The sequence below is a fragment of the Falco biarmicus genome, chromosome 17 (genome assembly GCF_023638135.1).
Source record: "Falco biarmicus isolate bFalBia1 chromosome 17, bFalBia1.pri, whole genome shotgun sequence".
Lineage (NCBI taxonomy): Eukaryota > Metazoa > Chordata > Aves > Falconiformes > Falconidae > Falco > Falco biarmicus.
Genome location: NC_079304.1, coordinates 1,286,926 through 1,312,354, shown reverse-complemented (window position 1 = coordinate 1,312,354; position 25,429 = coordinate 1,286,926). Strand labels below are relative to the sequence as shown.

Genomic DNA, 25,429 nt, shown 5'->3' with positions numbered 1-25,429 from the left:
GATTTCTCTCTGAAATAAAATCAGCCCTCAAAAAGTTACCGTGCTTGCCGGGCAAAGAGAGGAACCATTTCCAAAGCCATTGGGTTAAATATTGTACTGCACATCAAAAGTGTATTATTGATGACTCAAAGCCATGGCTGAAATGAAAATAATGCAATTGCATTGTGTGCCTTCGTTCAGGGAAGCATCGCTTTTCAGGAGGGTGCTTACAGAGATGAATGTATCTAAGTGCTTTGCTGAATCAATGCCAAAAATAGTACCCGGTGTCGTATTAGGTTAATATATGAGATACTGGGCTGAAAGGCTCGGCTAGCGATGCTTTATTCTGTTACTGTGGAACCCACCATGTGCAAAGGGTTTGCACAAAGCCCTGTGCCACACCTAACTCCTCCTCGGGACAGATTTTTCATTTGCATGCTGTAAATTTATATGCGCAGGGATAATTTTATTCGTCACCGTCACTTGGCTATTTCTGGGTTTTTTCCGATGGAATGGCAGATTGCAAGCTTTAGGGTTCTTTCGGAAAGAGCGTGTGTGTGCGAGTGCCCATGCACGGAGGGGGAGGGGAGAATATTATCAAGAAATTTAGGAAAGAAATCACGTTTTTTCTAAAAAAACCCTAGACGTTTAGGTTTGTATTCTCAAAGGCCTCATTCCTCCTCTATCCCACGTGAATTAGATGCTTCAGCGTCTTTGAAGACATGGACCTGAGGAATTGGTTTCATTGCAAATCCCCTGCTTTGAGAACATTCCTCCCTTGTGCTTTGGGAATGCAAGAGCTTTCCCTAAGAATAAACTTCATAGAAACAAGCAGGAACGTTCCAAGGTGTGTTCAGACCATTAATAGCATCCTCTTTGCTAAAGAAATCTCCTGCTCTTTCACTAGATCCGTCAAAGATGGCCAAAGCAGAGCCAAGCAGGATGGATACTCACTCTTCCCTGTGACACCAGCAGGACCCACCATCATGGTTCTCAGCACCCTCCAGTTCCAGCCGGGCTGGGGACACCCATGGGCAGTGTCCCCTGTGCCACCATCACCCTGTCATTTGTAGTGCTGGGGTCTTCGCGTCACCCTGTCCCTCGGCACCGGCCTTGGTATCTCTTGGGAGTAGCCATGGGATTCTGTCTTCTTCCTTCTCTGTATCTTCAGCAGATGGTTAAATATTCTTGATGTTAATTGGAATTGTGGGAGTAAACAACCTGAGATCTCTGTGCTTGAAAAGTTTGTTTCTTGTTTAATGGTGACAAACCCAGATTAATAATTGCAGCCCTCTGGGACCTCTTATTCTCTGGAAACTAATGCGGTCACTCAGCTGGACGTGGAGGTGAGGGCTGGTGAGGCTCTTGCTTTGAGTGTGCGTGCAGGAGGGGAGCTGGCCCTGCTAGTCCATTTGTTCAGATACACTAGGGGAATCCACAGACAGGATTTCTTAAAAGTTCAGATGTTGATTCTGAGCAGAGACTTCAGAACTACGGTGTTGTGTCGGCTTTTGGTGAAATAGTTGCCATGCTCCTGATCGCGGAGTACTGTCTATTGCAGCGCGTGCATTCAGTGAAAAACGCCTGATGATGACTGTGTGAAATGACGTGGTTTGCTCTCTCGGTGTTACAGCATGGGATGTAAACCTTATCTCGTTTGTAGCTTGCTATGGCAGCTCTATGTAGGGGCTGGCTTTCACCCCACTGCTTTGTCTGGAGATGCTTTAGGGGCACTGCCAGCCTCAGTTGCCAACGGTGACTGGCCTGCAGGTGAATTTGGGACTATTTTCCTGCCTCCAGGAGGAGTGGCTGGGTCTCTGGTCGGTGGCACTGCCGCTCAGACGCTCAGCCACCTGATGGTGCTGCAGTTTGGTTCATCTCAGGCAGACACAGCATCTCACCTGCACGGACCTGCAGGGTACCTGTGGGTCTCCTTGGTGCCCTCATTTTTCCCAGGGGTTGGTTTGGGTCGTTGTTAGCGGCCTGCCATTTTTCTTACTTAAGAATTTCGATTATCTCGATTTCAGTTATTTGAAAATGCTGCAAAATCGTGTGGTTTCGTTGTGTTTTGGTACAACGCCGCCAATGCAAACCCGTCTGGGATTGCTGCGACTGTGCGTGCGGCGACTTGTGCCGACTGCTTCAGCCTGAACAATGAAACCTGTATCCAAGTGGGAAGGGGATGCTGCTGCTTTAAAGCATCCGAGGGCTTTTAGTATAAATTGTTCCCAGAATCCATGTCACAACTCCTTATATGGCGCTGCTTTTTTTTTTCCTCTCTTGGTTGCCATGACAACAGCAGCACTGCACCATTCATCAGCTCTGGTCCTGGGCTGCATCGCTAGCCCCTTGGCTTACTCCGAAATGTTCAGGAGAGCATCAGTGAATCATTCACTCCGGTGTCTGCACCATTATTTACCTCTTCTTTCCCCAGTTTGCTCTAACAAAAGAGCAAATTAAACTGCGCCATAGAAAGAAACCGTAAAAATACTTCACACACACCCCCCAGGGAGGCGTACAGCCTGCATTTGCTGCAGCGTTCTGGAAGGAAAGGCTCTTTAATGTCGAGAGCGCGCTCTGTGTTTGGGAGCCTTTCCGAACCCCTCTCCATGCCCGCTCCCTGGGGACAGAAGATGCAGGAGTGATGCTCGTTCGGGGCAGCCGGCACTGCGGGGAGATGCTGGCTGTGCTTTCGGGAGCCAAGCCTGACATCAGCAGCAGGAGGTGTCACCTGTAACATCATCCTGACGTGGGGAGCAGCAGTATGGAGCTGGTGCTGGGGAGAGGTGGGTGCCAGGGGAGGCTCTGCCGGGGGGTGCTGTGCTCCAGGCGTCGCTGCCCCTGAATTCCGCGGCTTGCTGCCCTCCTGCTGCACGGCTGCCCGCGCCCAGGTGATGGGGAGAGAAAACAAAGCCTCGTGAGTATTCGGACAATGTGTCTTGCGTGGACTTTGATTTAAATCGCGTTAGGTGCTCCGCGGCCTCTTTAACTCCGCCGAAAATCAACGTAGGCTCAGGGGTTCTGATGCTCCTAGTTGACAAGGAAGCCATTATTAGTAGGTTCTTAGTGTCGGTGAGGGTTATGCTGCTTGGCTTATTTTTCTTTCAGTTGTTGTTGCAACACTTTTACATAATCGGAGTTTGTCACCTGCTTGCTAGGGTGTGCAGAGTTTCACGTACAAAATGTAAAATGAATGTGGAGTGAAAAAAATCCCTCTTCTCAGCACTGCTAAAATAGAACTGCTGAGGAGCGAGTTTAATACAGATATCAAGAGTGTTTTGTTTTTAACATTTTAGAACAATGGCGTTGAGATAAGGTTTTCCTTTTGTATTGCAAAATGACCACAAATTAGGTTTGAGTGGAGTATAAAACCCCTGTGTGATGAAGCGGAGATATATTAACTTCTCGCTAAAAGAATGAGATTTTTAATTCAGTGTTATTAGGATAAATACAAATATATAAGCAATCCTTTTCAAGGTATTATTTAAGGAAAAGCTATTCAAGTGCCTATTGCTCATGTTGCATCTAATTTTTGAGGGATGTTGTGTTTCACATTGTTAGTGTCAGGACAGACCTTCATCCTTTTTAGGTATTTTTATATCACGCTGTTTGCAGTATGCTTACATTTCTTTTTATTGCTTTCCTGAGCTGTCACGCTGTCAGCATGACAGTGATCCGAGACTCCCGTTTTTCCTGTGGAGCGGAGGCTGGTTGGAGGCCCACTCCTGCATCTCTGAACTGCTCAGCACCGACAAGGACCGAGTTATCTGTAAAGTGCCGTGAGCTGCAGGGAGGTTTCGAGATGCATAACGTGGTTTTTTTTTTTCTGGGCGTAATTAATTTTCCCTGATGCCTTGCAATCTGTGGCTATCCAGAGGTTTAAGAAGTAGAAAACTTGCTTTTTGTCGGAATTACGGAGTTGTCCCTTTGTAAAAAAATGATGGAAAACACACATGCAAGCAGCATTTCACCGTGGTTTTGGCACTTGCGTTTTTCAGTCCTGTCTTGTACTCCAGTGTGGCAAAGCCCAATGCCTCCAGCAATGAAAGCTGCTGGAGGAGGAGGATCCTCTGTCGTTTCCAAAGATGTATGCCGAATATTTTTTTCCTATTGTGTCAATTCTTACTATCCATTTTTGGGGTGCTTCATTGATTATTTTTGGACTTGCGATTTGTTTTGACAGGCATATACTTAAATGGAAACCAACTGGGCTTGCAGAAATAAAACAGGTGGATGAACGTGTCTCTGTGCTACCCACATATGTACATTGATCTTTATTAAACGAGCATAATGCTTGATGTGAAACCGGTGAATTTCCTGCTTAAGGTTTCTGGGGTTCCAAAACTGTCCCTGAAATTTATACAGATAAATAAGTGTGTCTATTTATAACTTTTTGGATTAAACCAAATCCAGTGTTGGGGGCTTTTCTTTTGTTGGAAACCTGACAAAACTCTTGATGTTTCTGCATTAATTTCAGGATAGTTTGGATGTAACTCTTATTTTTATTTTTTATTTTTTAATGGAGGGAAGGAAAAAAATGGGCATGTCATATTTATTGGTTTTTGAAAGTCACTAACCAGTTTTAGCATGGATTTTCCCCATCGCTGCTTTACAAGATGAGCCCTATGCTGGCTTGTTTTGGCACACGGCTGCCTTCCATGTTGACAGAACAGAAATTGTAATAGTGAGGTGCCGAAAATCCCCCACGCTTCCCCTGGTGCTTGTGTGCCGTGGGCTGCCTGCCCACCAGGCACGCCGAACCTTCCCGCTTTGCTCTGCCCCAGGACTATTTTTTATGTTGGACTGCTTGGACTTGCTGAGGATGGACTAAAGGTGTCATCACAGCTCTAGAGCTGGGGAAAGGTGTTAAGAGCTTTTCATTTCAGAGATTTGTATGGAGGCCCAAAGGGAGAACCCCAAAGGTTTACGTTTCGCGCAGAGAGCATCAAAAAGGCAAACAAAGTAGCCCTGAACCACCGTGGCTTTTCAGAAGCTCAGAGCTGGAAGTCTGTCCTTATTTCACACTGGTGCTGCACAAAATGGAGCATCTGTCACGATTACACTTCTGGTGTGTGAGAATTTTAATTTTTAGACATAGCTAAGAGGTTTCTATAGCGAGAGGAGGTGGTGTAGGAAGCCTCCTGTGGAGTTAAATCAGGCCATCGCTCTTCCCTTGGCTACACCCTCGCTCCTGCTCCTGGAGCCGGGTGCGCGCTTTGGGAATGAGCCCTCGCCCCCAGCCGCGCCGCTCGCTTTCCCGGCCCTTCCTACTTCTGCAGTGGTGGGACAGCCCGTTTTGGGAACTCTCCTGCGTGGTCCCACCACGTTGTTGGGTTGGGTCGCTTGCCCGATGGCCGTTAGTCCCTGGCACACCGTGGTGACACCGCTGCTCGCCAGGTCCTGCCGCACGGGGCCACTTGTTGCAGAGCTGCGTGTGCTGGGTTTTCATTCCAGGTCCATGACCAATGCCCAGAACAGCCAGAAAGTTGAGATTTGGGATTGATCGTTGGCTCCGGGCCGTTGCTTTGGCACTTGCTGTACCTTTCCTTGCTCTGCAGTGACTTGCCCTGAGCAGCTGTTGGGGCTGTGTAATTCCGTTCCTGGATATAGTGCCGATTTCACCACGTGCATGTGATTTGGGGTTTTGTTGAAGATGTCTTTGGCCAACATTCAGGCTGTATTCCTGTATACCTGCCTGCCTTCTCTTGCCAGAAACCTTTACCAATGGTCCTGGCACCTCAAAATACACAATAGCACAGCCCATCCCTCTTCCATGCACTTCATTAAGAGGTAACATATTGTTTGTTACCAAGAGACGATTCTTGATTTATTTCCAAGTACATATTGTGCATATACATTTCTGAATGAGCTGCTTTTCTATTCCAGCATCAGCTTTTTTAGCAGTTTAACCAAAAGCTCACAGAGTACCCCATCTGTTGAGCCACAGCCTGGGGTTCTTACACTGCACATGGAGAGGGGCGCTTGTTCTGTCAGCAAATAAACGTCCTGCAGTTAAATGAAAGGAGAAAACAAAGTAACCTAAACTGCTTTGAAATGGTACTTTGACTGAAGGAAAAAAAAAATATTCTAATTTCCAATATTTATTTGGTTCAGTACATTTGTATTTATTAAACCATGTTGTAGCTGACCCCACGGATCTGGTCCATGTCTGTCGCAGCCTGGCTTGGTGGGGATGTGCGATGGCTGCCCAAGCGCCACTTCCCACAGGATTCGGTCCCATGCGGTGCCGGGACTCCGGAGCGGCTGTGGATGGCAGCTCGGCTGAAGGTTGCAGCACCAGCGCCTGGTTCCACACGGGATTTGGAAGCGTTCCTGCTGGCTCATTGCAAGGAGCTCTGTGTCTAACAGCAGTGCCTCACCAGGAGCTACTTTACGTCTTGAGAGTCAATTGTTCTTCAGGATGTTTTTTTAAACACACAATTATAATTTCCTTATCCCCTCCCTCCACTCCCCCCAGTTATAAAAGATCTCACACACACCCCCAGTTAGAAAAGATGCTTTGGGAATCATGTTCCCAAATGATGGGAAAGCCTGGTTTTATGAAAAGAGGCACGGCAATAGGAAATGAAAACTTTTTTAAGTGTTAGAACACTTCTAAAAGCTTTTCTGTTTTCTTGTGTTTTGTAAAAGACAAATGAGTGATGTGGAGCCGTACCTGTTGCTGGTACTGCTCTGGAAAATAGGCAAATTCTTGCTGCCTGCTGAATCTGAGGGCAGGTTGCCCAAGGAGATGAGGATGACTGACTCCGCGTTGTCTCCCAGCGAAGGAGTGACTGCTGTAGAACACATGGGCTTAGTTTTATCTCGTACGATATTTGTTAAAAGTTTATATTCGGACGGAAGGCACTTATGCATGTATAAATACAGTGTTGTGCTGAAACATTCTTTCTGATTGCCAAAGACCCAGCGCTGCTATGCAATCACCATCTAAACATTGCAGGTTTGATTTGTTTATACACACAAAGATTAAATTTCCACTTTCATGTTTGCGTCAAAATAGTACTTAGTGTATAGCATTGTGTTACAGTTTGATTTCATAAGTAAGTGGTTTTGCACTATAAATATTTCATTGCATGATAATCATGCAGTTAGAATGTAGCTTCATGTCAAGTTTGTTCTGAAGCTCTAGGGCCCTTTGTTTTGCACTGTCAGAAAGCATAAAATGCCAGCAGAGGAAACGCGTTGGTCAGCTTTTGTAAATCTGGATTAGCAGATGCTAATTGAAACCTAACTTTGCTCTCTCCCAGTGTTTTAAAATTTCACCTCTTGGGAAAACAAAGACTTGTTTATGTGCCTTTGTTTTCAGCAGCGTGTTTGAGTATCACGCTAGCTCATGCTGAGGTGAGAGGTGCAAGGCTGCTGCTTGCTCCTCTGTGTTCTTCTGGTTGTGCCTGGTTCATCCTTTTACAGTGTTGCTCTGCGTTTTCTCCATAAATCTAACACAGACCAATTTTTTGTATACGGATTCCTCTCTACCCTATTTCTTTAGGAATTAAGACTTACTCTTTTCTTCCTGTTCAGTGGTAGAATCTTTCTTTAGTTTATTTAAACAAGTTGATGGTTTTAAGTTTTGTGGGGTTTTTTTTCCCCCCCTGTTAGAACACCCAGGTTTTGTATTTAATGAGTATATGACTGCAGAGAATTTCTGAGTGAATTTAAACTTTAGCTTTTGTCAAAGGTTTGCATCTTCGTTTTTCATTTTATTTCGGGGGGGGGGGAGATGACTAAGCACTTTGCTTTCTGTAATTGTTCCTAGGGCATGCTTTGAAATTTCTAGAAACAGTTGGAAGAGGTGAATAAGCTTGTCCAGCACTTTGTTCATAAGAGCAACAGTGATATAAATTATGTACATCGAAAGGAGCTCTACCAAAAAGACAGTAAATCCAACCTCTTGCCAAGCTGAGTTTCTGCTAGAACCACTTATTTATGCACAAAGCAGTGACTTTTTTAAAAAAACTAAATGCAAAGAAAAATCAGCTTCAACAAAACCGGTTGACTGTCTCCCTCTGACCCCCCCCCCAACCCTATCGTTGTATAAATGACAAGGAGCGCTGTAATCCTGTGCGTTCCAACTGTTGAATTCCGACTGTTGCCCATGCCGTTATGGTGGACAGTAGGAGCTGTCGGCTGGGGAAGGTGTCACAGCCTCCTCCCCAGCAGTGAACACACAAACCGCGGTGGCAGATGCCACCGGGATGCGGCACCGGCAGAGGTGGGTGTGGGGCAGGTGGGTGCTGCAGGAGCCAAGGGCCAGGGCACCCGCTGGCAGACGCGGGGGGCTTTTCCTCTCGTCTCAGCAGCGGTTTTGGAGCATTTCTGTTGAATTTCTGTCTCTCTGTCTTTTGTGCCAAGTGTCAGACCTGTAGGGGGTCTGTAGAGGCAGGGGGCCTGGCTGGCCGCCCCTGCGCTGCTTTGGAGCCGTCAAGGTGGGAAAGAGGATGGCGAGGGGTGGGGGGTGGTACGAGAGGGGCTGCCTGGAGGGTGAGAGCATCAGCGTTGTGAGGGGATGGGGCAGCTGGCAGGTCCTGGGAGAGCGGGCTGGGGAGAAAGTGTGGATGGAAAAAAATGAAGCTTCAACTCAGAGGAGGGGAAAGAACGCTTGGTTTGCCAAAGGGTAAAGCTGAGCGCCCAAGGGAGGACGCGGGCGCAGCAGGGGCGGAGGGGAGCGGGGTGGGTGCCAGCCGGGGGGCGGCAGGCTGAAACAAGGGTTGGTTCTGGGGCTGCCGGCATGGGAAATGATGCGCTCGGGAGCCAGCGAGGAGCGAGCGTGTCTCTGGTCCTTTCGTTGTAACACCCTGCTGTACCGGTTCGGGGGGGGGCAGCAAAATGGCTGGGCGAAGGGAGGCGGAGCAGCAGCCGTGCCGGTGTCGCCAGCGATGCTCTGGCTGCCGGAGCTGGGCCAGGTGTTGCTCTTGAGTTACGGGCTGGTCTTTGAGTAGCTGTGGTCCTGCATGTCTGCGATGAGGAGCACAGCTCCTCGTTGCAAGTTGTGGAAAGTTGGAACTTGGAACTTCTACAAGGTTTTTCTCTGCAAAGGTGAAGCCAGGCTTAGGAGAGCACAGGTTATTTTTTATCCTTGCTTTTATCATTTTCTTTTTACCTTCTCACTCGTGGAAGCAAACAGGTCTAGGTAAGAAGATGATTTTTGAAGGGAAGTCACAAGATGGGTGCGTTTCTTTCAATAAATGGCCACTGCCCTTGTTGTGTGCCATGACTGTTGCTCCTTTCAGCTTAGAAACGGGCACTGAGAGCACTGCCTGCCCGGCAAAGTTACCCTCATCTTCACTTCAAGGGCTGGACAGGACCTGGTCCTTCGTGGGGCATCTCGCTGCTGCCGCAGGACCCACGTGCCACCGAAGCCGGCAAAGAGATTGTTGGGGCTTAAATCCCGTTACCCCAAGCAGCGTTGCTCTCCTGTGTCTGCCTGCACCGTTGGCAGAGGCAGGTCCAGTTGGTCTGCTTTTATCTCTCTGTGTTCACACAAATAATCACATGTTCGTTAGATATTTTAATTAAATCATTTAGGTACGCCCTGTCTACTTGTCCCATTTCCTCTGTGGAAGGCAAGGCTGCTGAGCAGTCATCGCTTCTCAAAACGGAAGGTTCTAACAGCATATTTACCTCTACAAGCAAATAAAAAATTTTAAAAGCAAAGAATAAATTACCGAAAACTAAAGGTGGTTGAATGGTAGCAATTTCCTTGGGTAAAAAACCACCGTGTAAACACAGCATAATAGTTTTTTCAAGTGTTAACAAACAAGTTCAGCTAATTCAGGCTTGTGTCTTGCCAGATAAGCGGCTTCATTTTATGGATGTAAGTGAAGCTCCTACCAGCAAAGAAATATGGATCCTAAATACAGTTTTGTATCAATTGAACATTTATGCATACATGTCACTGTAATTACAGGTCTGCCTTTATCAGCTAAACCAACTAAATTAGTTTTTAGCATAGCAAAATTTGAGTGACTGACACAGAAATAACATCACCTTATCTTTTCACATCTTTTGCCTTCATTTGAAATGCTGTTTTCAAGCAATGAATTCGTATTTGCTTCTCTGCCATCCGGTCCTGGTCATAAACAAGGGTCCTGTATAGCGAACAGGATCTGGCCTCTCATGTGCTTTAACGTGGCGTTCCTGGGGCTTGCAGTGGTGGGGTGTTGCGCGGTTGAGCCTTCTCTCTTACCAAGGTTATGGTGTCTTGCTATGATCTTAAGGCCGTGGTGGGAGAAGGAATGAGATTTTGGTGATGTGCATCTTAAGCTTACACCTGGCCTTTGCCCCTGCCGTTTCTGTTCACATTTAATTTGGCTGTGTAATTGATGCCTACCTTTGATCGTTCTTGGCTGCTTGTGAAATACTTCAACAGCTTTCTCACAGCAACATCTAGAGTGAATAAGTCCTTTTTGTCGTTCTTTTTCAGACCCCTTCCAAGCCTAGTGCAGTTCTTAAATTTTTTTAATGCTATAATAACAGGGGAGCAGTAGAATTCAGAGCAGCCCAGCATCACAGGCAGCGGGTACCGACCTCGTCGGTGCAGATGCTGCACAGAAGGAATGGCAGAGAGATGTGTCTGTCTGGGGTGGTAGAGCAGGTCATGAAAACGAAGTGTGACAACACAGGAGGACCAGGAGGTGTTCAGGGATGCTGAATTACTGTCTGTGCTAGGTAACCTCTCATTTCTGACTTCTGTAACACCAGGCGGCTGGAAGATGGTTGTTACAGCGTCAGGTACTACAGAGGGCTCTGAAAGACCACCGACGGGTTGGCCCGACGTCTGTATGAAGCAAGTTAATAGCAGGTGGTCTGGAGGACAGGGTTAATGCTCACCATTATAAATATATGTATTTTTTTAAAATATATATAATATATATATTTATTATATATATATATATATCAATAGCATATACGAGGAGAAAGTTCACATGAGTATTGCGTGGCGGCGTTAGGCCCCGCCAGTCTGTTGGCGTGTCTTTGGGAGAGTCACCGCCCGTGCGGAGGGGAACCAGGCTGATTTTTCCATGAGTCTCCCTGAGTTTTCAGAAATGAGGTCAGCAGTGCAAAACTGGGAAGTGGTTTTTTCAAACTCTGTCGTTAATTTGTAAGAAGCTGTGCCGCGAGATGTTGTGAATGCCGAGAATCTGTCTCAAAAAGGGCCTGGTTACATTAATGGAAGATTCATTTTTTGTGGGCTTTGGGGAATAACGCCTCTGGCTCAAAGCCCCTGCATCGCGAGGTGCCAGGGACCGTGCCGGCTGCTCCCGTCCCCATTCCCATGCTCCTTCCCAGGTGCCTGGTGCTCGCTGCTGGAGCCGGTGCTCTGAGCTCCGTGACCCCCATGCTCTGCTCGCAGGGGAGGGGCAGCAGCTCACAAGGCACGTGCACACCGGCTCCGCAGCCCTCCGGGAGCGTTGCAAGCACTAGGGAAAAATGGTGGCGGCGTGGGGCAGGAGAAGAGCAGTTCTGAATGCTTCGCAGCTTCGTGTGGCTTCACAGCTACTCGTTGTGATTGGGATGTTATTGTAGTCGAATCTCCATGTAGATAAAAATGGAGAGAAGAGCTGTGCAACAGAGGATGACATACGCTACCAGAAAGATTAGCCTTATTTTGTCAGCGGTTATATTATGCTTGCTCTTTTCTTCGGTGGGAAGAATCTTCAGTTAAACATATTTCCTTTTTTCCTAGTGACTTGAGATAGATTAAGCTGTGTTAATGTTTCTACTGCCTGACTTGTTCAACATACACAATTTTAAAAAGCCCCCTAAAACTGAAGTCCCTTCTTGGGGACACGGCAGCAGCCGGGTGTTTTTCCCCCAAGATCAGTCTTACGGAAAAGAGGAAAATGTTTGCCTCACTGGTTGTTTAATTAGTTTCTGATTTCTCTCGTGAAATTTATCTTGAAATCTGAGCATTGTGTTTTGATGAGTTGGGCTTTATGTTTCAACAATGGTGAAGGTTTCTTTCTAAACAGCGAAGTAACGGGGTTACCTATAATTTGATTAAAGTGACCAAGTTCTTTCCTGCTTTCTTTAGAACAGATGTCCTTTACAGTACAGCTGTGTCTCTTTCACAGTTTTTCTCTTTTTTAGTGCCAGTGCAATATTTGAGTCACTGAATTGCTGAAAGAACAACTCCAGGACAGTAGGAGATTGAATGGGAATAATGCGATACAGCACTCATGTTTTGTTGCATTCTCCTCTCATCTGTTTTAAATTTAACATTTAATGAAATAAAACTGTTGGGAAAAGGGATGTGAGAGGGGGGTGAGGAGTGCTCTCCCCTCCAGCTCTCCCCTGTCCTGTTTCTGCCATTTGGGTATTTGAGCAGATCTTACGTAGGCTTAAAATGTTGATGTGATTTCGTCCTGTAGTCCCAGGTCTTCTTTCACTCTGTGTTGTGGTGGTTGTTGGTTGTTGGGTTTTTTTGGGTTTTTTTTTTCTGAAAGTATAACCAAAGCCTGAAACTTGAAAAGGAAAACTGACTGCAACAGAAATGTATGAAAAATGTCAGTGGGGATATTGCTTATTTTCATAACAAGATGACTTAGAAAGCAGGAGCAAGTGATGCTGAATTCCCTTCTCTTCTTTCATCATCCTCCCCTCATACACAAGGTTCTGCCTTGAGTCACACATGAGGAATTTCTGCTAAAAGAGGCAACTTTAAAAAACTTTAGAAGATGCTGAAAAGAAGCATTTTGGATGGGAAATGACGTGGAAGAGTCTACTACTGTGACACAGCTCCGAGGAGTCAAAAGCAGTTTGACGAGTTTGAATGGAAAGATGAAAGTACCACATCCTCCTCCTGCCATGTCGATATGTTAATTAAATAACTTGCTTCTCCTCAGAGCTGTCTCCCCTACAGGGATAAAGACTTTTTGGCAGCCCACGTTGGAAATAAACTTATCTACAGGGAAAGAGAGGTGGTTTTTTTTCTTTCTAGAATCATTAATAGGAGCAACTTTCTTCCTACAGGCTTGCCAGAGTATTCCAGGCAACAGCTGCTCAACAGATTCACGCTGGGATGCTCTGGCTGGTCTCATCCAGAGCTCCAGTGCTGGCGCTGACCCGGGAGAGGGCTGGTTTGCTCTCCGTTAGCTCCCGCAGTGATAAGTTTGATAACAAATTGCTATTCCGTTTGCTCCAAGTGACAGAAAATAGTTGCACAGTCATAAGCAGCATGGGAATTGAGCTATATGTTTTTGCTGGAAGGGCAGGTGGGGGGTACAGGTTAGTATTTCCGGCAAAATTATTTTCTTTCTGAATACACAAATTTGTTGCAAACATAATTGTATTAACCCTTATTAAACACTTCATGCAGAAATCTGTATTATTTGGTTCTGTATGTATTTAAGATAGATATAAGCCTTTCAAAATCCAGTTATTTTCTCCCTTGAAAATTGATTAGGAGTGCCTATTCATACAGAAGTTGACTTTGATCAATTATTTGATTTTATTTGGGAGAGTTTGTAATAATTTAAGGTGAGTTATAATTTGGTTTAATTAAAATACTTGTTCAGAAGGCTCCTTCCTTTCTGATCTCCCTGGACATCTTGTAACATTGCTGCAGTGGCTTGCCCTTACATTCTGTGCTTTGTACGGAGCCGTTCGTCTGGAGGGGGACAGAGGGTGAAACAATTTTCTAGTAGGTCCCTGTGGTCCCACGGGATTGCAGAATCCACTCCTCTGGGGAAGGTTATTCCTCATTTTTACAAAAACATTTTCAGAAGCAGTATTAGGTAAAACCTTCATGTTCCATATGTCTTACGGTTTAAAGGAAAAATTTTAAATTCAAACAGTTTTTTATAGTTGCTTATTTTAACTCTCCTTTGCCATTGCTGTGCTTCCATGACCAGCTGGCTGCAATCTCTACCTGCTTTTTTTTCCCTCAGTTCCTCTTTCCACCTTCATTTCCTTCAATTCTCTTGTTTCAGGACCTTATCACCTAAACTAAACAAGTTTGCTGAAAGTTTTGGAACAAGTAGGATGTTTCCAGACAACACATTGTTCTCCCTGCTTGTCTGTTCTGCCCTACCCCCGGTGCTGTGATAACCATGTGGTGGAAGGCGAGGGGCTTTAAAACATGATTAAAAACCTTTTATACTCTCAAATAACAGAAGGGAAGAAACTGTTACTGTTAGACAATGTTTTCTGTAAAATAACGCTGCGTTATCTGAAGAAGGATGTTAACCTGTAATTACACATTTTTAATTTTAATGATTTTTTTTTTTAAAACCTAAAAATCCTCGTTAAATGTAGCTGGTATCTTAGTGCCACAGCAAAAATAATCATGTGGTCTGTGATTTTCTCTTTTTATGGCCCTTACCTCAGCAAAATAAGGAGTCACTTGGGACCAGAGGCAGCACTGAAAGCTACATCTCTCATGTTCTGGGTGTAGTCCAGCTGTGTTGAATCTGACAGTTATTTGTTCCAGGAGCTCCGTGGATCAATAGCACTGCAGCACTTAAAACATTTTAGTACGAGGGAGACTTCAATCAGGTCTCCTCTCCGCAGCATTACGTAGCCATTGGGCAGCTTCCAGCACGTGAATCAGCCCTTGGCACGACAGCCAGCATTATTAACTAAAGATGGGGAGCGGGCGACGTGCAACGCGCCCACTTCGGCTCTTTCCAGACGAGCTCCCCAAGTTTGCTCTTTGCGTCGGTGCTCAGGCGCTGCGCCGCTCGCGCAGGGTTTGTACGAGCTCGTGCGTCCTCTCCGCATACAATTTGTCGTAAATGTTGCACTGACCATATTAAAAATACACTGTTGAAGTGCAAAATTCAGCTCTTCTTCAGCTGAGCTGGGCACAAGAGAGGAGTGTGCAATAAATGGAACGGTTTTTTCTCGTTGTCATTCGTGGCAGCCTTTCACCTCTCTAGCCCGGGACAAACCCGCTGGTTTTACCCAAAACTAGCCAGTTTCGTTAGTTCAGCCTCTTCTGGCAGAGGAGGGTTCAAGGCATGGTTGAAGTCCAGCTGTACTCGTGTGCGTGAGGTGGAGAGAGGCAAAACTGGGGGAAAAGCTGATGTGGAGGCAGCCTCTGCCTGGGACCTGCCCCGGCACAGCGTGTCGGGGCCCAGGCGGGTGACCGGGCCACATTGGTGTTTAGAACGATGAGGGGTGCGAGTTGACACGATAAAATCCTGCAGTGGTCTGTGTTAATGCCGTTCGGGGCGCCGTACTCTACGTTCCTCTGATGCTTGGAGGGAGCCCGGACCAGGAACGGCGCCCAGGTGCCCGGGGCTGGTCAGTCCATCGCTCGTGTGAGGGAGGAAGCGTTCCTGTCTCCTCCAGCATCCTCCTGGTCCCTCGATAGATCGCTTTCTCCTTTATCTCTAGGGCTGTATACGCACAGGTATAGGTGTATATATATTGCAGTCAATCCATGGAATGAATTCAGATCTACTGAAATAACTGCCTGAAAAAAACCGCTTTATTCAATTAGGTCATTAGATGTTAATAACCCTTTTTTAGTGAAACATTTCTTTCAGAACTGAAACTTAATTTAGTAGATGAAGGCTTTTGCTAATCCATGATAATTTCCTTTTATCAATGCCTTTTAATCTAAAGAAAACCTTTTTTTTAATTAAAATACTAATTCATCTATAAATTACGTGGCAATGAAATGGTAACGTAGAAAATGCAATAGAATTAGGAAGCTCAGTGGGCTGAACTAGAACACAATGCTAATAAAGATAAAATGATTACTCTGAAAGAATAAACACATCCTGGTTTTTCTTTAGTTTATTTTTATGTGGTAGTAGATTAGACACTTGGTGTCAATCACAAACAGCACCAAAATTGATCCTGGCGCCCTGTGTGGTGTACAGGAGGATGAAGCATCAGTTTGAGGTGTTTGCCGTGTCGGTGTTTGCCGTGTCAGAGGGGCCGTGGTGCTCCCAGGCGGCTCCTTCCAGCCTCTGGAACAAGAGCCTCAATGGTGACACGGCTGAGCGTGCAGGCCCAAGGAATATTACGAGTTGGGCTGTGATGGCTGCTGTTCCTTAGGTGGGCATGCTTCCCGACCACTCTGGACCTCTGTTTCAAAGAGGCTGACAAAGCCAGCCTGCGGGGCGCCTGGCACGGCAGCCCCTCCTAATGGGTTTTCCCTGGTGTTCGTTTTAACGGGGCTTGATTGCAGCCCTGTGCGTCTGCTCAGAATAAGCGTTCGCTGTCGCGTGCCTTTTGATTCCCACCTGGCTGCAGAGCTGGGTGACGAGGCTGTTTCTCCTCTGTCAGAAAATGGAGCATCTCCCATCTCTGCTGGTGAAGGAGCCTTGTGGGGGCTCAGGGGTCTCTGGATTTTATCAGCTCGTGGCTTCCATTGCTCGCTCCTCTGGTGTAAGCAGCTGCCGACGGGTTCGTAATCCACAGGCAATCCCAAAACCAGGATAATGGAATTCTTCCTTTTTGGAAGAGCAGTTGCTCTCAAATGTATGTTTTTCCAAAAAATACATTATATACAGTTTTTAAACTGTTTTATATTCCTGTCTTGAAGCCCTCAGCCACTGGTGACAGTATAGTGCCTACAGTGTCTGTGTGGGCATTAAGAAGCAGCAGCACGAAAGCCAGGAAAGAAATGATTTATATCGCTGTCCTCACTGGAAGATAGACCACCTGCTACAGAAAGTGTCATAAATGAGCCATCTAATTAAACTTCCTGAATGCTTGCCCTGGTAATTGTTACGCATTATGTGGTTAATTCCTACCCTGGAATTAGCATTGCTTTTCTTGCACAGGAAAAGTTGCTGTCAAAGTTGAACAAGAATTTTATTGGTGCTGAAGGAAGGATTTTCAGGTTCGCTCTGCTGGCTTGGATGCTGGTGGGGATTAATCTCAGGAAGAACTGCAGGAACTAGCCCGAACAATGAGCACTATTCTTTTTTTAAATAACTGCTCTAACCATTTAAATATAAGTTGCTACATGAGCAGTAGCAAGTCAGTTCCCGTGTGACAGCAGCGTCCCATGTGTCACCGAGCCCTGGGGACCAGGACCAGCCCAGGGACCCAAGTGATGACCTTGGGGCTTCAAGCTATGTGTAATCAGTGGGGTTTTCTGAATTTAAGGTGCATTTTGTAGTTCTAGAAAGACAGCATTACTAACTACAGCCATCTTCCTTTAATTATTTATAGTTTTATAACTGGTTATTGCAAATATTCTGTCTTTCCCCCCAGTGTTTTTGGAAGCAGTACTGTTCTCTGCTCAAAAACCTGCAGTTGTGTAACAGGAAAGGCTGTTCTGATGCTGGTTAATGCCTAGAGTCCGTTTGTTTTGTACAGAAAATCTTACAGAAATAAGAGACCTAACGGACTGAGGCAGGTATAGAATACTTCAAATAAGTTTTTCATGCTTTTGTTAGTTTTTATAGTATGTGCCAAATGCTTATCCCGTGACTTTGGTCATAAGGTTTGCCTGTGCTCACGGGAGGACGTTCAGGTCCTAGGCAAACTGTTGCGCATGAAAAGTCACTTTTATAAAAAGATCAACATTCTCCTTTAACATTTGGCTAAAGAATGGCAAAACAGATTTCCGAATTTATGGCATTTCCATTTGTTATTTATTCCGGTAGAAGACTAATGCCCAAATGTGAATCTGTCAGGATAATCTTCATTTGGACAGGAGTCAGGAGTGCTCAATTTTCGTATGTGAAAATCTGCTGTTCACGTCATTGGGTTACACGTGAGTTAGGAGGACTCTCTGTCTTTTTCAGGTTCAGAATACCTGAAATAAACTGTTTCTCTGTGGCTTTTTCCCGATCTGCAGTTACACCGGGAAGATTGTGTTGACGTGAGGCTTTTAAAGTAAACGGCTGTCTCTTAAGTCATGTTGACATAGTGGATCTCGTTGGGTGGTAACGTGTTCTTAAGACTGAAGTCATGCTTTCCAGGGAACAAAAATATAAATACCTGTACAGTGATGTATATGACTGCACTTGCGGTACATGGCGAATTCACTGCGCTGTTAGCGGGCAGTTCTTCCTGGCCCTCCGAAGAAGAGCTGTTGGCTCGGCGTGGTGAATCCGCGAGCGATCGCTTCTGCTGTTGTAGCTCAGGTGTGTGGAGAAGGCAGGAATTAATCTGGCGATGGGGTCAGCTCCTCGGTGAGGAGCAGAGAACATCCAGAAGAGATGCAGGACTAAAACGCACACTGGAATGGGAGATGCCGTATTCATTCCATCCAGATGGGAGCCGACCCGTTGGGTGCTGGTCTGTCAAAACATGTGGGTTCTGCACCCTCCGCAGACTTCCAGGTCTGCCCAGAAAGCGCTGGAGTTGCTACCGTCAGCCCTCTCGTTGGGTTCTTTTCAATTACTTCTTCCTCTTTGGGTTAGTAACTCCAATAATCTTTAGCGCTGTACCTTCTGGTGGCAATCCTGCTGCAGTCGTTGGCACCTCTTTAACTACAAAAATCCTGTTGGTTCTGTATTTCAGGATAAAATGAGCATTGCCAAGTGTCGCATCGGGTGATATATGGGTCTAGCGTTAGCCAGGAATGATAAGGAAAGAAAAGATGAGCTATTTCTAATACGTATTATAGAAATGACTGTTCCTGGGGCCGTGGTAAAACATTGGGAATGAATGTATTACAGCAGATGTTCAAAATGTAATCGCAAATGAAATATTTAGTAGGTTGGCCTGTGCAGAATTATTATTCTAAACAACTTCCATGCCATAGTTATAATCTTCTCAATATTTACATGTTTTCATTACATCAGTATCTGGCACAAGACCATCACTGAATAATTCTTTTAACGGGGGCTGGCGGGTCGCCGGTGTGTGCCTCGGGGGGTTGTGCAGGTGACCCCTGGCTCGTGGCGTGTGGCATCAAGGTTGTGTCGGAGCCAGGCTGCGCGCCCGCGGGTCCCTGTGCCGGTGGGATGGCGGTGGGGCCAGGGGGAGATGGGGGTTCAGGCCAGGCTCAGCACCGGCTGCCAGGCTCAGCGCCGCGCTGCCCCTGCATGCTCGGGGATGCGGTGATGGAGCCGGTGCTCGCCCAGCGCTTGCCTGTGCGAAGTGGCAGCATGTGGCACCTTTATCCCTCATCTCCCACGTCTCCTGGGGTGGATCCCGGGCGAAGGCAGGAGGGTGTTGATTTAGCACCTATTTTGGGGCAGGTGGCTCATTCCTTGCCTCTATTCTGCTTCACAGGGACTTCCTATGGGAAAAACATACCCTGACCTTTATTTCTGGTTTTCCCACCCCTTTTTGAAAAATTCCAGCAGTTGTTTATGGGCGAGCGGGTTGTGTGCAGCCTCTCTGGTCTCTCCTGGCCGAGCCCCCCCGGCTGTGGGGCCAGCAGCCTGCGCAGGCTCCTGGCTGGCTGGAGATGGATTGCTGCCGCCGGGGTCACCGCTGGCCAGGGGGGGCTTTTATTGCAAGAGATGCACGAGAACAAACGTGTGTGTGTCCCATCTTCAGTTTCAGCTCCTAAATTTAATTTGCAGGACAGACAGCTATAAATATCAGTGATGTGAGTCAGGGCTATTGTGCTGGGAGAGGCACTAGGCGTGCTGAACCACTGCAGGGGGCTTTTCAAATTAGCCTTTCACTTCCATGGGCATGTGAGTTTAACTTCAAAATGCAATATAATAATCTCTGCATATAACTTATTCGCTAGCTTTGATTCTCTGGTCTGGTAGAAATATCTGTTTAAAAACTTTTTATTAACAAAAGTGGTTTAGTAATTATTTTATTACAAACAAATGTTGCACTTTGTGTCTTTGAGTTCAGACTGTTTAAAACATGGGAAAATCCCACTTCTCTAGCATTGGTGGTCAGCGCTGCTTTGTTACAGTTTTACCTTTTCCCTGTTCTTTATTTCTCCTGAATCTTTTCTGGATTTGCAAGGATGAAAGTGGAGTGCTTGTTTTTTGTCTTGGACAGCAATAGCTTTGTTATCTGGTGTCAAACACCAGATATGTTTGGTCAGACATTCAGAATGTTTTGAAATTGAAATTTTATGTTCGAAGGAAACAATTGCCGAACATAAAACTTGTGTGTTCATTTTAGATACTTATAGTTAAATATTTTAAATGGTGATGGGCTCTGTGTACCTCTGTGATTTCTACAGTTGCTGAATCCAGGCCCATTTGCTTCCTATAAAAAAAATAAATCGCTACAGTTTTAACAAGAGCCACCTCCTATGTAAAGAATGCAGATAATTTTTTTTTCCTGGCAAAAAAAAAAAGGGGGGGGGGGTAACCTGATATGAGTCTGACAGTGTCGTTTAGTTAAGTGCTTCCATCTGTTGCTTGCTATTTCCCTTACTCATGACCTCTCTTTCTCTCTCCCCCTCCTTCTCTTTAGCCCCTTTGAGGAAAGCAAAGTTTGTTGAGAGCCCTCGAATCCCAGAGTCAGAGCTTGGCTCACCAACACTTTCTTCAGCCCAGAAACTGGACGTTGATGCATACTGCCCCGGTAAGCTGCATGCAAAGGCTCTGCGCTGAGAGGGGGAACGGGCAACCCCGGCCCCCAAAGTATTGTTAAATGTCGTACGGCTCCTTTCTCTAGATGGTTGACTAGACCTTCCCCAGCCGAGTTTCATTGACTTGGAAACTTGAATAAGTATTGGTTTCTAATTTATACCCATTTCTGTTGGTTACTTGCAATTTTGTGTGTGGCCGCTTTGCCCTCAGAATAATTTAGAACATCTAGAGAGTTGCTTTTGAAAAGATAAAAATGATCCAATAAACAGACCGCTTTAAATTTAATTTTTAATGCTGGTCTTCAGAGAAACTGGAATAAAACCACATTGCAGAAATATCATTAAATCAACTAATGCAAAACTACGTGATCTTGTTAACCTGCATCCAAGAATATTGCTTTTTTTTTTAAAAAGGAATTTAATTTATATATCCTGTAGTAATTGCTCTTAAAAGTATACATCTTGCTAGAGGCCTCTGGTTGAAGCATAAATAGAAGCGGGTTGCTCCCTCCCTGGCTTAACCCCGTGTGCGTCTCTTGGTGGGGGCAGGCAGTTGCATAAATACCTTCGAGCTCAGGCAGAGCTGGTGCAGATGTGCGAGCGCTGTTAAAGCTTTCTGTAGCTGCGTTCCCAGATTCTTCCCAACTTGGAAGCAGCAGCCGGCTGGAGGCTGTGGAGGTGCTGCCCTCACACGAGGCTGGGACCGGCACCGGCTTCAAGCAGCAGCAGCAGCAAGCATTGCAGTGCATTTTTTTTGCTCAATCTGCGAGTTTCCTCCCCTGGCTTTCCCTAGTTTATGAACCAGAGGGACCCGTGTTCAGTACAGGCCTTGGATGGGGTACAAGGATGCTGGCTGTTTTGAGATGTCATGTAACTCGGCGACATCTGCCTCCTGAATCTGTAGCTACGGTAGAAAAGGTCATATTAATAAATGATGCTCTGAAATCAGGGGATCTTTTATTTCTGTGGATGGTGAGCTTTCAAAGTACTCACAATTGGAGGAATTAATTGAATGTTGTCCAAATTTTGAATGTGGGCTTTCTTTAATGTATTGTGTTTGAAAGAGGAGTTGTCTTAGAAAAGAAAAGCCAGTCCCTGTGCTTGGAAATGCCTCCTTTGAGGCCATGGTTGCTGTGAAATTGCTGCTGCTTTTTCAGTCATCATGAATTACAATTAAAATTTTGCTGTTGCAGCCCTTTCTTCTTCTAACTAAATAGCTTCTACTGTCATGTTTATAATTGTTAATAATTATAAACTTATTATGATTGCATCCACAGAGAATTATAATTGAATTGTAAATTTGGCTTAAAAAGCATAAATTCCACATTCCTATGTCTTGTGTTATGTCTTGCAGGCGTGCTTGCACGTGCGGCTCCGCCTGCCCCGGCTTCGCATGCCAGGGTGTTCCGAAGGGCAGGACTCTTGCCAAGCCCAGGAGCGGGCTCTGGCAATGGAACCTGTGATTATTATTTTTTTTTTCATCCCCCCCTTATTTTTTTTCTCCTTTTTGATCTCCTCCTCTTGCTGAATACACTGATAGCGTAGGGATCTGAAAGGAAAGGTGTAGTTTCCTACTGCCTTGAAGCGTCGTTAAAGAAACATGAAGCATCGTTAGGGAGTGAGGAAGAGGGAGAGGGCTGTGGTGGTACCCTCTGGTGCACGGCGCTGGCTCTCAGTGAGGGGGGGGCTTCAAGGTGCCCAGGACCACCTCTCACTGGGAAGCTTCTGCAGAGCCCAGCTGGGCTGCCGGGGCGGAGGGAGCCTGGGGAAGGGCTCCTGATGCTGCGCGGAGGTTGGTGGCGTGCGCGTGTTCTCCTTGCAGTGCTGCAGCTCCTCCCCTTGCTGGGCTGGGCGGATGGCTGGGCTCGGGGATACTGGGGGGCTTTGCCCACCGACACGATGCTGGTTCTTGCCCCACGCAGAGCTGCGGTGAGGCGCTGCCCAGCTCTCAACCCGTGGACGTTGACTCGTCTCCTGCGGCAGAACTGGATTATGCTTCACCCACCTGGATTTGTGGTTCCCGCTGTGAAAACAGCGGTGGCGTGAGGGCTGGAGGGTTTGCTGGGTCCAGGGCTGGATTAGAGGAGCTCAGGAGATGGAGAGCTGGGCTGGGGAAGCATCCTTGGGTAAAGAACCACAAAGATCGGGACAGCTCACGGGGACCAGAGGACTCTGAGTCTGGGCACATCCTTTCCTGATGGAGGGAGAGGGGCTGAGCCCCACTCCGCGGCAAAGCCCGCAGGCGCTGCCTGTGGTCGGTTTGCCAAGGAAATACAACTCCTTTCTTCGGCGTTAGGCTTTTTTTAACCCTCTTTCAAACGTGCGGATCCTGTGAAGGATGTTAGCACACAGTGTTAAATCCCAAGCGTCTCCAGGAATGATAAGAGTTGAAAGAAGGAAAAAAAGAAGGCTGAAGCTGTGCTAGAGCCTAGCAGTTGAGTGGAGGTGGAGTGGTGTGTAAAGTGATCCCTGACAAGTAATGTAATTAATTATACGCTTAAAGGCAGTTTAAAACACTAAATAGCAATGAGGAGAGAACATTATCTACTCTGCATGTAGAAATTATTATTTCAATTTGAGATGCCTAGAGATGAAATTTTGCTCAATGCTAAAATGTTTATTTTAAGGCTTCGGGCAAATTTCAGCACATGCCAGGGAGGAGGTTTCCTGAGCAACCACTGGCCACCGCATGGCCTCTCCCACCGGGATCTTCGGGATCTTGGCTTTGGGCATCTCGCCGTGTGACCAGTGTATGGGGGATGCGCTCCAGGCGTTTTCACTTCCAGTCAGGAGCAGGAAGAACTGGGTGGTGGGTATCTTTTGAGGGAGGTGGTGATAGCAAGGATGTAGTAAAGCTTTAAGCTTCTGGAGAGCTTTTTTTTTTGGAAATTACATTCTTTGTTTTGCTGAAGAAGGCCTTCAGATTCTGTAAGATGACTTTGTTGAAGTGAAAGCAGAAATTGACCCACATTTTAGAGTTGTTGCATTTAAGACGATGACAAAAAAGCTGGTTTGTGGCTTTGAGGAGCCGTTTGTATCAGATTTATATTTCTGCAGAAGTTTTTGTGAGCGAGGTGGTCATTCAGAGTTCCGTCGAGCCCTTTTTGACTCGGAGTGTCTGCGACAGGGAAACTGTCCCTTGTTCCTTGGCTCAGCGGTGACTCCGTTAGGAGGGGCTGAAAGGAGCGTGACCCTCCATCCCTCCCCGTCTGCTGCCACCCCGCATGGCAGAGGCGTTAATTCCAGGCTGGGCAGGCTTCCTAAGGCAGCCCAGGGCGCGGGGATGGACCCTCCTGGCCATCGTCGCCCTTTAAGGGGGGTGACGTGGAAGAGCAGGCGTTGACCTTCAGACTTCTGTTGTTAAACCTTTTCTGTAATGGTTTGCTGATTCCCAATTTAACATGTAATTCCCACCCCCACCCCACCCCAGTTTGTCACAGCTCGCTCGTACCTGGTGGCACTGCTTGTGGAGCGGACGGTGTCCTGGCTTTATGGCTCTGTGGAGCTGTCACAAGGGCGTCTTTGATCTGCTCTTTGGTTTTAGCATGGTAGGTAACACACGTTTTGGCTTGTACATGCTCAGGAAACCTATGGAATGGTCTGAGATGGATGGTGCTCTCAGGGAATCGCCTTTTGTCTTAGATCCGCGTTTGCAGTTGCATTTTGTGTGATTTATTACCTCGTCATTACGTTTCAAAGGCTAAGTATGTTATGGCATTATCTTTTAATTTGATTAAATTCTTCTCCAGAAATTTTGGGACACAAATCTTAAATGTCTGGTCGGGGAGGTTTGCTTGTTCCACGCGAGGCCAGCAGGCATCCGTTTCCATTCCTAATTGAGTTGGGTACCACAGCGGTGCCGCCGCCACGGACAGCGAAGGGTGATTTACCATCGCAGCGTCAGTTGTTTTCATCTCATCGCTCCTTTTTCTCTTTCCTTTGCTTAAAAGAATTGTTGAGGTTGACACCTGCTTGCTGCTGCTGCTTTCTCTTCATCGTGTGAGATGCATGCTTTTTTATTCCACACAAACCACACGCTTTTCTTAAACGCAACTGAACATTTCTCAGGTGTTAGAAAAAACCCTTTAACGGGGGATGCGTGAAACAGCGCTGTGCTCTGATTTTTCATGGTAAAAATGTAGGCAACGAGCCAAAAAAAAACCCAACCACAAAACCCCAGACAAATTCAACCAGCAGGATCCTTGTCCACCCTCTGTCATATTGGACAGTGATGTATTGGGAGGAAGGCAAGGGAATAATCAAACCAGCCACAGCCTGACAAATGATTTTACTGTTGAATCTCGTGGTTGTCCCGGTATTGTCAAGCCCACTGACCTGAAGGGAATGGGAAATCGTTGTGATCATCCCCAACGGCAGCAGAGAGCCGTGGCGATCTGGCACGCTGGCTGCCATGGCAGCGATTGACTTTTCGGCGCTTCTCTTGGGAGGACGGTGCCGGTGTCTTCTGCCGAGTTGGGAGACGGAGACAGTTTTGGACTAGATTCTGGGATTAACCATCCAAAACTGACCCACCCACCCCCCAAATAAAACAAAACAACACAACCCCCACGCTGGTCTGGAATTCAGATTCCAGGAGGAGGAATGAAGGCGCGTGGAGGGTTCGGCTGTGTGTCTGTCCGGGATTCGCCGTGGGCTACTTGCCATCAGGAGCAGTCGGCTTTGCCGCAAGCTGGAAGTTGCAGCTTGGGAAACAGTGGCCGGGTTTGTGATTTTGGGTTTGTTGAGCCTTCTGCTCAAAGGGAAGGCGCTCAGGAGAAGAACTGAAAATAATCTGAATTCCATGTACTGTTTAACTGTTAAATAATTTCAGATAATGATGTTCTTGAAGCTTCCTGGTGTGATCTATTAACAGCCAGCTTCCCTTTCCAAACTGGGTCTTGGTTTCATCTCTCTGGGGGAAAAACAGAAAGGGAAAAGAGGAGGGGAAGGCTTTAAGTGATCCAAATTATGTTTATATGAGTAACTGCCCAACTTTGAAGCATT

At 46.5% G+C, this 25,429-nt stretch overlaps 1 protein-coding gene across 8 annotated transcripts in view; it reads left to right on the top strand.

Moving 5' to 3' along the window:
• Nucleotides 1–25,429, top strand: part of TANC2 (tetratricopeptide repeat, ankyrin repeat and coiled-coil containing 2) — a 247,545-nt gene that overhangs the window by 101,961 nt on the left and 120,155 nt on the right. For 5 of the 8 annotated variants that reach the window (XM_056362299.1, XM_056362297.1, XM_056362298.1 and 2 more), the window contains one exon: nucleotides 20,308–20,418. The exons of the other annotated variants lie outside the window; for them this stretch is intronic. In XM_056362299.1, the coding sequence (XP_056218274.1) occupies nucleotides 20,308–20,418 (111 nt within the window). The remainder of the gene's footprint in view (nucleotides 1–20,307; nucleotides 20,419–25,429) is intronic. 8 annotated transcript variants of the gene reach the window in all.